The sequence below is a fragment of the Dioscorea cayenensis genome, unplaced genomic scaffold, assembly GCF_009730915.1.
Source record: "Dioscorea cayenensis subsp. rotundata cultivar TDr96_F1 unplaced genomic scaffold, TDr96_F1_v2_PseudoChromosome.rev07_lg8_w22 25.fasta BLBR01000833.1, whole genome shotgun sequence".
NCBI classification, from domain to species: Eukaryota; Viridiplantae; Streptophyta; class Magnoliopsida; order Dioscoreales; family Dioscoreaceae; genus Dioscorea; species Dioscorea cayenensis.
In genome coordinates this window covers 1-11,323 of record NW_024087224.1, presented here as the reverse complement: position 1 = coordinate 11,323, position 11,323 = coordinate 1, and the positions used below count along the sequence as shown (strand labels likewise).

General features: G+C 35.0%; 1 protein-coding gene and 1 pseudogene across 1 annotated transcript; both read right to left on the bottom strand.

Moving 5' to 3' along the window:
- Nucleotides 1-5,067: 5,067 nt before the first annotated feature.
- LOC120255089 (acetylglutamate kinase, chloroplastic-like) lies at nt 5,068-5,546 on the bottom strand. The gene is made up of 2 exons (XM_039262987.1): nt 5,256-5,546; nt 5,068-5,205 (listed from the first exon to the last, which is right to left on the bottom strand). Exons 1-2 carry the CDS (start codon nt 5,544-5,546, stop codon nt 5,068-5,070), a joined length of 429 nt encoding a protein of 142 aa, XP_039118921.1.
- Nucleotides 5,547-8,274: 2,728 nt separating this feature from the next.
- Nucleotides 8,275-11,317, bottom strand: LOC120255088 (annotated as a pseudogene).
- Between the last annotated feature and the right edge of the window lie 6 nt (nt 11,318-11,323).

Here is an 11,323-nt window from a genome sequence, read left to right as displayed (position 1 = left end):
GACACCAACCATTAATTGGCCATCTCTCCAATAATTCATCCACAGCCATCACTCCTCCCTTTAGATTTCTCATATTTTGCAAATGTCTTTGCATCTCTGGCTGACTAGTTGACCTGGCACAGCTCCAAAAATGAAGTTGAAGTTCTTTACCTTGATATTTCTTCCCCCATCTAGCATAAACATGCCTCGCACACATCCTATGCTCAATTAGGGGTAAAAGTACATTCACTGCATGGATTAGACCCTGTATAAAAAACAATCATGCAATTAAAATTAAGTTTCAGGTGAAGGAAAAAATTAAATAAAGTTTTAGGAAACCTTTTGCATGTCACTGACAATAGCCCATCCAAGTCCATCGCCAATGCATAAGTCAACTTTGAGATGCTCTATAAACCAGGTCCAACTTTCATTTGTTTCCTTCTCTACCACAGCCCATGCTATAGGGAACATTTGATTGTTCCCATCTCTTCCCTCTGCTACTAGAAGCATGCCTTTCATTTAAACCCTTCAAAAAACACCCATCCAAACCTATAAGCCTCCTACAGCCAGCAATAAACCCTTCTCTAGTAGCTGTTAAACAAATGTACATCTTTTGGAACATAGGTAGCTCATTTGGATTCTTCCTTTTAGAGACAATGACCACATTAGTACGAGGTTTGTGTCCTTCAACTCCATTGCATAATTGTGCAGAGCCACGAAATCCTCGAAATTGTTCTTCAATTTTTGAGCACCAAACCCTTGGCATTTACGCATACTTTGCTTGTAACAAAAACCCCTAGCTCTCTCCTAACCATCACCTTTAAATTGCTAGGCCTAATGAAAGGCATGCTACTGATTATATCACCAAACCTTCTCGCAACCACATTAGAAGTTACCCTTTTATTTTTTGTAGCCTTGAGGAGACATGAGTGTTCTGCAATATAGTTTTTAACAACATACAACTTTTTCCCATTGCACCATGAGCATAGAATCAACCATTTGCACCCCTTAGCAGAACATCTAGCTCTCACCCTCTTTGCATCATTTTTAATATATTTAAACTCAAACCCTTTTCTAGTTGAGAACTCCACAAGCTCCCTCTTAAATTGTTTTAGGTCTACAAACCTAAGGTCTAAAAAAAATTCAGCCAATGGAGCATTAGGATCATAGTGTTTGTTACTAGACCTATGCCTAATTGCATCATCGGCATCAGAATTCCCACTAGTTTCTTCATAACTGCCAGGATCTGAGGAGTCTATATAATCACTCTCATACCCAATCACTTTACCACTCTCAATCGTAGATGCCATATTGTTTCTTGCACTTTGGATTACGAAACATTACCAAGTCTACATGCATCTCCATCTTCATTGTTTCTTTCACAAACATCCTTCTGGATTGTTTTCTTAAGTTGGATATATTTGGCCACCTTATCCCTAGCTTGGTTTCTTTCTTCATCTTCATCTGAGCTATAGTTAATAAAGGGCACACTCACTAATCTTTCTTCATCATCTTGACCCTCATCATCTTCACCCAAGGCACTGCTACTTCTATCATCATCATCTTCACCCATTTCCAACTCCACAACACCTTGAGAATTAGGCAATAAGACATCTGGCAAGGTATCCTCATGGCTAATGTCTAATGATTCAACAAAAATATCTACTGTGCCATGCCTTCTTAATTTATCACATAAAGATACAATACCTTCATCATTCGTAATACTTTTTAGTGTCCTCCCATCATCCACAAAAAATAAATTGAAACATCTCTGAATATCATACCCGAGCTCCTTCAAATCTCCTAACATATCCCAATAACACAATTTATCAGGGTCTACTGCAAATTCCACAAGCTGACCCATTGACATATTTGGCATCTTCTTTTTAACATTATCCCTCCATGATGGTACTTAATTATGTAATCCTCCATGATCTTTTGCACAACAAATAAATGCAAGGAAGTTGTCAAGGAAAAAAATCTACCAAGTTGTACAACAAATAAATTTAGTATCATATCATTTTTAAAAAAATCGTACTAAGTTGTATTAAATTGAAACATCTCTTTGTGGTCCCCACTACTTTTATTAAAAAGTAGGACCAAATCATGTTGAGCATTCCCTCATCCTCACACAACCATTCATTGTTTCTATGTTACTAGGCATACAAACTACCAATCATAGATAAATTAATCTATGATAAATTACATTACATTAACTACAACTTATGATAAAAAGCAGAACAATATCATGCTAATGCAAGCCACAAGGCCCACGACAAAGTAAAAAATAAAAAATTAATCTAATTCACTTAAAGAAACAGTGCCAATTTGGATGTGGGCATGACAAATGCCAATTTGGATGGTATATCACACAACAAATAAATGCAAACTAATTAATTACTTTATCGGTTAGAAATTAGATACAACTAAAAGGAATGAAGAAAAGGAAGTTATACTATGATAATAATTAACTAATTCTTAAACAGATTTAGTTATCATGCTTCTCAACTCATTTGAAATAATTTTATCATCTCTCTAATCCCCACTCTCTCACACACACAAAACCCTTAATACTAACCAAGTTATAGGACATGAACTATAATAATGGGCTCTTGTAAATGGGATTTTTCTTAAAATTGAGATGATGTTTTCTGACAAAAAGAAGTTAATTAATTATTTGCAAGAATTAGACATTAATCTGAAGATGTACCTTATCACATGAAAAGACTCTAATGGATCCTTTCCTATCTCCGAGGACTCTCCATGATCCATTGATGTATGTTTGATTAGCAATCATAATTTATGTCTTCCTCCAAATTATTAACTTTTATGAAGAGTGTAGTGAATGGTGGTTTGGTCAATTCTTTGTCCTTTCTAACCATATTGCAAATTGATCTAAGATGTGACCCTCACTACTACGGACTTTGTTACTTGGTGTAACAATTGCCCTTTTGGTTTCCTTGTATACAATTAATGAAAAACTTGACAAGTTCTTCCTCCTGTAAACATATAGATTTTTTTTTAATGTAAATAAACCATACTTTATTGAAAAGAAAGCATTCTATGAACTAATCTTAAAGCGAAGTTCCCATGCTTTAATACTTACATTAAGCGGCTTATCAACTACTAAAATAATTTTTATCATCTCTCGGTCCCCACTCTCACACACACAAAAACCTTTAATACTTAACAAGTTACGAGGATATGAACTACAATAAAAAAACAAAGAGTAGGATTCCAATGCAAGCCGAACATATTAAAAATTTTTAACAAAATAGTGTCATAATGGCAAATTATAGCACATTGATGGAGACATTTCCACCATGGACTGAGATGAGAAAGTGAAGGGTACCTAATCGGGGCCCTTGCGCGCAATTGGGGCGCCTCAATGGGTGCACAACAGGGCGTCTTGAGATGAGCAAGGATAAATGTCGGGTTTTAAAAGGCTGCAGGGGGACGAAGGTGGCGGCGATCGGCGGTGAGTGGGAGAGTAAACTAGGTTTTGAGTTCTTCAGCGGGGATGACGAGGATGAGAGTTGGGTGAGCAGGGGTTTGGATCCAAAACAAAAAGATCCGAACCGTTATTATTATTTTAATATATTTTTTTATTAAAAAAGATTTTTTTTTTAATATATTTTAAAACATAAACAAATCCACATCATCATAAATTAATCCACGTAGCGTAAATTAATCCACGTCGGCCATTACGAGACGGGAGAAAAAAACGTCCGTCTATATTTGGACTAAGATTGCCCAATTAAAATAGTAGAGGGACATGAAAGATATAAATTGAGTAGAGGGACCAAAAAGACACACTTGCGTAAGTCGAGGGGACCATTTTGGGAATTACACCTTTTTTTTTTTTACCACTTCAAGGAATTTTTTTATTCTTCTTTTCATTTCATCTTTTTACTCAATGAGTGTCGAAAAGACCTCAAAGTGAGCTTGAAGAAAGGGTTTGATTTTTTTAAGATTTCTCGTTACCCCAAGTAAGTCGAGGCTTCGAGGTGGAATGAGAGAAATTTCAGTGAAAAAAATTTCTCGTTACTCCCGAAAAAGCCAAGACTTCGAGGTGGAATGAGAGAAATCATGAAAAAAATTTCTCGTTACTCCCAAGAAAGCCAAGGCTTCAAGGTGGAATGAGAGAAATCATGAAAAAAATTTCTCGTTACCCCAAGAAAAGCCCGAAAGCTTCAGGTGGAATGAGAGAAATCATGAAAAAAATTTCTCGATTCCCCAAGAAAAAGCCAAAAGCTTCATGGTGGAATGAGAGAAATTTCATAGAAATTCTCGTTACCCCAAGAAAAGCCCGAAGCTCGAGGTGGAATGAGAGAGATTTCATAGAAATTCTCGTTACTCAAGAAAAAGCCAAGGCTTCGTGGTGGAATGAGAGAAATTTCATAAGTTTTTTTATAGGAGGCCTTACAAGAATAAAATTACCAAAAATACCCCCACTCAAATTTATCCTTTACTTTTTTTCTCATTTTTACTCTCTCTGTAAACCCATCTTTTCATTTTCCCTATTTTTCTTTCTTCTCTTATTTTACTCACCCTTCCATTTTTCCATATTTTTTTCCTTCTCTATTTTTTCAACTCACCCTTCCATTTTTTCCTATCTTTTCCTTCTCTCTTTTTCAACTCACCCTTCCATTTTTTTCCTATCTTTTCCTTCTCTCTTTTTAAATTCACCCTTCATTTTTCCCATATCTTCTCTCCTAATTCACCCTTCATTTTTCCATATTTTTCTCTCTTTTTTTCTCACCTTTCATCATTTTTTTATTTTTTCTCTCTTTTCTCTCATTTTTTTTACTCTTCCTTCATTTTTTTCGTCTTTTTAATTTCTTTCATCATACCAAAAAAATGCCCTCACCAATAAACTCTCCCTCTATTTTTTTAAGACAAAAGAAACTTTTTAAAAGCACCTTACAGACATTGGCATGGTCGAAGATAAGCACTCCTCAAAAAATGCTCTCCAATAGCAAAGGCAATGTCTCCGAAGCTTGAGAAAGTAGGAGGTTTAATAGACTGATGAAGCTATAAAATTCTGAATCAAGATACTCATAACAAGTGGGACTTGATGGTTCTGTGTCACAGGCGTTTTGCATTTATCCTTGCCTCTGAAGCTGGATCCTTTGCGGAATTTCTCCAATGATATCTCACGGTGTCAACTCCATTCACAAGCTCAGCCCCATGATCTATGCTTGTATTCACCTGTCCTTGCATACCCTTCCCATTCAAACCTGCAGAGCAAGCAGTCACATTCTTGGCATGGCTACCTTCTCAAACCTAACAGCTACCATAGGTTCGCCATCTGCTATATCAGTATTCACATTATAACCCTTCCCAGCCTCATCCGCGGCCACAAAGGCAATCATTGGGATATGACCGTCGGCGAGAATCGAGTGGAGCACAGAGGGATCAACACGCGAAACCTGATCATTAACAATCCCCAGGACAGCGGACTCCGAGGAAGACATTATTACTGTCGGAATCGCAAAGCCTGACGCCGATGCCACCAAGTTGATCTCAGCAACGAGTCTCTTGTTGATCTTCCTAGCAAGAACCATCTTCACAGCTTTCCTAGTATGAGCATTGATAACATAAAGGCCGTTGTAGAGCTTGGGTTCGTGGCCGGTTGGGTACAAAGGCGGCGACGGAGCAATATGCCACAACGGAGGACTCGGTGCGGCCGGAAAAGTAGCCCGTAGAGACCAGTGAATTAGAAACTCTCTCACGGTATTTGATAAAAATGGGAGAGAAAGAGAACGAACCAGAGAGAAGGAAAGAAATGCATGCTATTAATCATGGATACATGCACGTGCATGTGTTTTCTTTCTTCTTTTTTAAATGCATGAGAATCACAAAGTGGCGGGACCCACTGCCATTTTCTCTTTTGTACATGAGAGATGGGTCAAGGGCAGCATATGCATGCATGACATGCATTCGATTTTTTTTTAAAATATCATTAAAAAGATGGGACCCATTGCGTTTTTTCTTCCTTAATGCATGTGAAAAGTATCATGGCCATGGAATGACATGCATTTGATAAAAAAAGTATCAATTTTAAAGATGGGGCCCATGTATCTAAAGGCATGGACTATGGAGACATCATATTCATAAAAAACATAAAATCGTACCTCTTCGTTTTGCTTGGATCAACCTCCTCTCACCTCTTTGGCCTCTTCTTCTCCTCCTTCCTTCTCACTTGTCTCTTTTTTTATAAAAAAAATTCTCTCCTCCTTTTTTTCTCCTCCTTCTGCCTCTCCTTCTTCTGTCTATCTCTCTTTTCTTCGCCTCCCCAGAAATCCTCAACACCCCGAAGAATATTCAACTCCCGAGAGAGAGATTTTTTTTTAAAAAAAAATTTTGAATTCAAAAAATTCCCATCCCTATCCATAATCTCTCTTCTTTTATTTATTTATTTATTTTTTTTTTGAATTTCCCTCCCCTTTTTTATTATTATTCACATATATATTTTTTTATATATATATATATATATATATATATATATATATATATATATATATATATATATGCATATATATCTTCAAATATATTTAATTTCAAGCGAGCGAATATATATATATATATATATATATATATATATATATATATATATATATATATATGCATATATATCTTCAAATATATAAATATATATATATATATATTCTCTTTCCTCTTCTTTATCATTATTATTTTTTCATTTACACCCCTACTTTTTATTTTGGAATAGGATAATCCTTATCTCCCCCTCCTTTTTCTATTTGAAGTAGGAGAATATAATTCATCATCACTATTTTTATTTATCCCCCTTTTTTTGTTTGATTTTAATTCGACGTAGAATGCCAAATTCCTAATGAGATTAGGAATGAAAATTTTTTATATAAACATATTTATTTCAATTGGTGCTTTGAATAATGGTCTAATCATATATTTATTTCAATTGGTGCTTTGAATAATGGTCTGCCAGTGGAGTCAATTCTTTGATAGAAAAAAATTTATATATATATATATATATATATATATATATATATATATAGATTAGCACTATAGATATATACGAGATAAATTGGAAGAATACTTTGGTTTCTTTAGATACAGATCTCAATGATATTGTATTCTAATTAATGCCTTGGCTTTGTTTGGTTGGAGTAGTGGGGAGGGGTGAGGGAGTGTTTGGAGGTGTCGATGTCGTTTGGTTAGGGGAATGAAGGGGGGTGAGAGGGGGTGAGGAGGGGTGAGGCACCCCTCCTCACACCCCTCCTCATCCCTCATAACCCACTCCCCCAAATTGGGGTCTTTTGGGGGAGTGGGTGTTTATTATTATTTATTATTTTTTAAATAATGCAAAATACCAATAATACCCTTCACATATTTATATAATTTCCATTATATTCTACTTATTAAAACCTATCTTTCTCATTTTTATTAAATATGAAAAAAAAAATGAGGTATGTTTTCCAAGTATGTTTCACTATTTTCGGTAAGTTTATGAAAAAATATCACAAAAATAGGGTATGTTTGAATGATTATTGAGTGTTCACATTTTAATCAATATATATCAATTATAATAAAGATGTTATGACTCCTCATTATTTTTTTTAAATAAATATTTTTCCCTAATTATTGTATTATATATATATATATATATATGTTTTATAATGTTTAACAAATATTATATATTGTGTTATTATTATTATTCTAGAATTGATTATATATATATATATATATATATATATATATATATATATATATATATATATATATATATATATATATTATTACATATTTTATTGTAAAAGGGTAAAATAGTCAAATACACATTATATTCTTCCTCTCTCCTCCCCACTCCTCTTTAGCTACTTTCCTCCAGTGAACCAGACAGCGATATTTTTCTCAAACCTCGTACTCCTTTCCCCTCACCCTCCCGAACCATAGAGGGGTTAGGCATTTTTGGTGGGGGGTGGGGGATGAGAGGGGTGAGGAGGGGTGATAACCCACTCTTTTGGGGGGAGTGAGTGTTTGCTATTTTTTTATTTATTAAAAAAAATATAAAATACTAATACTACTCTTTACTTATTTCTATAATTCCCATTATATCCTCACTTATTAAAAACCTTTTATTTTTGATGTGTCAATTAAAGATTTATAATAATATTTATAATAATAATAATATAAAAAGATAAATAAATATAAAAAAATTGAATAATTATAGTATTAGTTTTAAATTATTATTATTTGTATAATAATAATATTATTATTCTACAAATAATATTATTAGTAATATTAATATGAAGAAACAAAGGCAAAACTTTGTGAAGCATTAGCTGTTGTGATCTTTTGGCATCTTGTCATTTGCAAATACTTGCTGTAAATCTGGATAACTGCAGGATGAGAAGTTGCAGAAAAAGGCAAGTTCATTCAAGTAAATATTATCGCCGACCCTTACCCCGGCCTCTTCCTCGGCCTCTACCCCTACCTCCACCTCCACCTCCATGCTTTATCCTAGCAAGGAACTCTGATTTGTATGGCTTTAAGCCGAGCGGATGTATGCCCCGTCGCTTCTTTCCATCTTGAGACTCCTCATCTTCATCTTGTTTCTTTATGCCTCTCCTTGGTACAAACGATATTTCCCATGAACCACCAGGTCCAAATCTCACCACATTATGCTTAGCAACGGATTGCTGCTGCTGGAGAGCAGCTACCCTCTCACCTAGTGAGACGGCATCCTCTTTCGCAAGGGATACTTGGTTCACGAATGCCCTCGACTTCATATAACCTGCAAGTTCAGTAAAAAAAAAAATTTATTATAGTTGTCTCACAAAATTGTCAGTGAAAGATTAGGTTGACCTCAGATCTTATACTAATTTTTATATTTAATACGTTGATGATGTATCAATGTGCATAATGAACCCCTTACCTCACACGTTTGGAATGCTTCTTTTCTTTCTTCTTATCTTCCTCAAAATCATCTTCTGAAGTTGCCAAACCTTCAGAATCACTGCTTCCTTCTTCATCATCCTGCATGATTGGCTCAAAGTGTTCCTCGATCAAAGATGGGTGCTTCTTAGCAGCTTGCTTTGCTAGAGGATGCAAGGAAAGATACTCAGTTGACAAAGTCCTGCGGAGAATGCAAATGTTATAGCATAAAAGTGACCAAGAATGGTATTTACCCCATACATAAGGTGATGGAAAATATACCTTATCCTCGAACATTGCCTTAAAACGTTCATCCTGCAAGATCTCACTGCTTAACCCTTTGTTTTTCTTTTTCTTCTTTGTGATATCTTCACTAACATTTTCTTGTTCAGCTTCTTTGGCTTCTTCATTTTCAAGCAGGCGGGCTGCAAGAAGCCTGTTAACTTTAGGTAATTTCTTCTTGATCTGCAAAAGAGAAACCAGAGACCCAATGAGATTAGCAAAAAAAACACACAAACACATAAGGATGACGCAAAGTAGAAACTTACAGTAATACGAGAAGCACGTTCAGCTTCTATCTTCTCCTGCTTTCGCTTCTCCATGTAGGCATCATATGCAACAGGATCAGCCAATGCTTGAGTTTGAAAATCAAGCATTAAAACATAATCATTCACTTTAGAATTAAGTCAAACAACAAACCAATCATCAGACAATAAAAAGTGAATATATACCTTGGAGAATGCCATAAACTAGAAAAATAGAAGTAATCTAATCATGAAGTCAATTGAAGAGGAAACATGATCTTAAAATCTTCAGTCAGTGGCGTAAATTTGTCCTATATTACTTTCTTGAGAATCACTTTTCCTGGGTAATGTTAATGTGCTTTTAATGTAAAGGGAGGAAACTAAAAATGCAGTGTTCTTCAAGTGATTTTGACATATCTTTTTTAAGGATAAATGTTGTGTTCTACATTTTATGCGTCTTTGTTCGTATGATACTTATTGAGTATCTCGGTGGTGTCCCCTTTATGCTCTTCTTGGTCCTTCGGCATCATACGTACAATTGCTATGTGAAGATTGTCCTTCCTCCATTCTTCACTGCTAAAATTTGCCATAGACATCCATGCCACGCCATATACAAAAGTTCCGAACTTCACTTTTCTGGTAGTTTCTCCATGTTACATAGTTTTCTAATAGTCCCACAAACTTGTCAACTGAAGTACAAGTGGGGTAGCATTTCCGATCATAACTAATTTTATTTGTGCTAAAATCGTCTACGAACTTCTAAACAGATGATGTTGAGGGTCAACCAATTGAAAGGATATGCTCATCACTTTTTTCCATAACTGACTAACCTTCATGCTAATATCTTGAACAAAACCAAGACAACACCTTCCTCAAACGCTAAACCTTAACATGATTTCAGCTTAGTTGACAAAATAAGTTGATTTCCAGGCACAGACACATTAATAATAAAGTTCCAAGTATAAAATGAGAAGGCAATGATTTACCTTTTTATATAGCCTGTAGTCTATAAAGAACCCATGCATATAGGCTCTCAAGAGGTTGCTTCCTATCAAATGTGTCAAATTCAACCGTTCAATATCCTCTTTAGTTAAGAACTTGTAGTTATCATATAAAGTCGTCTGCGATCTTTCTTCCAATTTCTTCTTGTATCCAGTGAAAAAGAACATAGAATAGTGATTTCAAAGACAAAACTGTAATCTTGAAGCGTATAATTAATAGTTACTAAGGAAAAACAACAAACCGTTAAGTTTTCAAGGTAGGAGCACCACTTAGGGGCAGATCCTAAAGCAGGTATGAAATAAGATGGTATCTGGCTGCAGTCCAAAGCAGCTAACAGCAAGCCGCTTTCGCGGAACAAACATACATCATTGATTGCTCCTGTACTTGGCTTAATGCTGGTCATATTATGACCTGGAAGAATGTGAAGAACAAGATATGGCAAAAATTACTACTATGTTAGTGTATTTTCCAAGAAAATACAAATACAACTGAATGTAAAAGAGGACCACAATCTACAAGAGATTTAAATAAAGAAAAAAATCAGTGAACTATGGGGCATAAACCAAAAAGAATGTTCAGAGAGAATTAAACTCCAACTCCAAGCAAGAGATCAGATAGGAATTATAGAGGATCACTCCAACAGATTTTAAAAATTGTAAATTACAAAATTACTTGGCATAAACAAAGACGACACATAATAATCAACTACAAAAATCAAGAGCGCACTGGAATGATTAAAAGAACAATATGATCCAAAACAATTGAAAGAAAAACCGCATCCCAGGTGGGAACCAAAATTTATCCAAATTTAAAAACCTTTCAAGCCACACAAGATTAAAGCTTAGCGGGTGTAAGTCATACCAGCTTAGCTGAAGTAAAAAATGCTAAGAAATAAA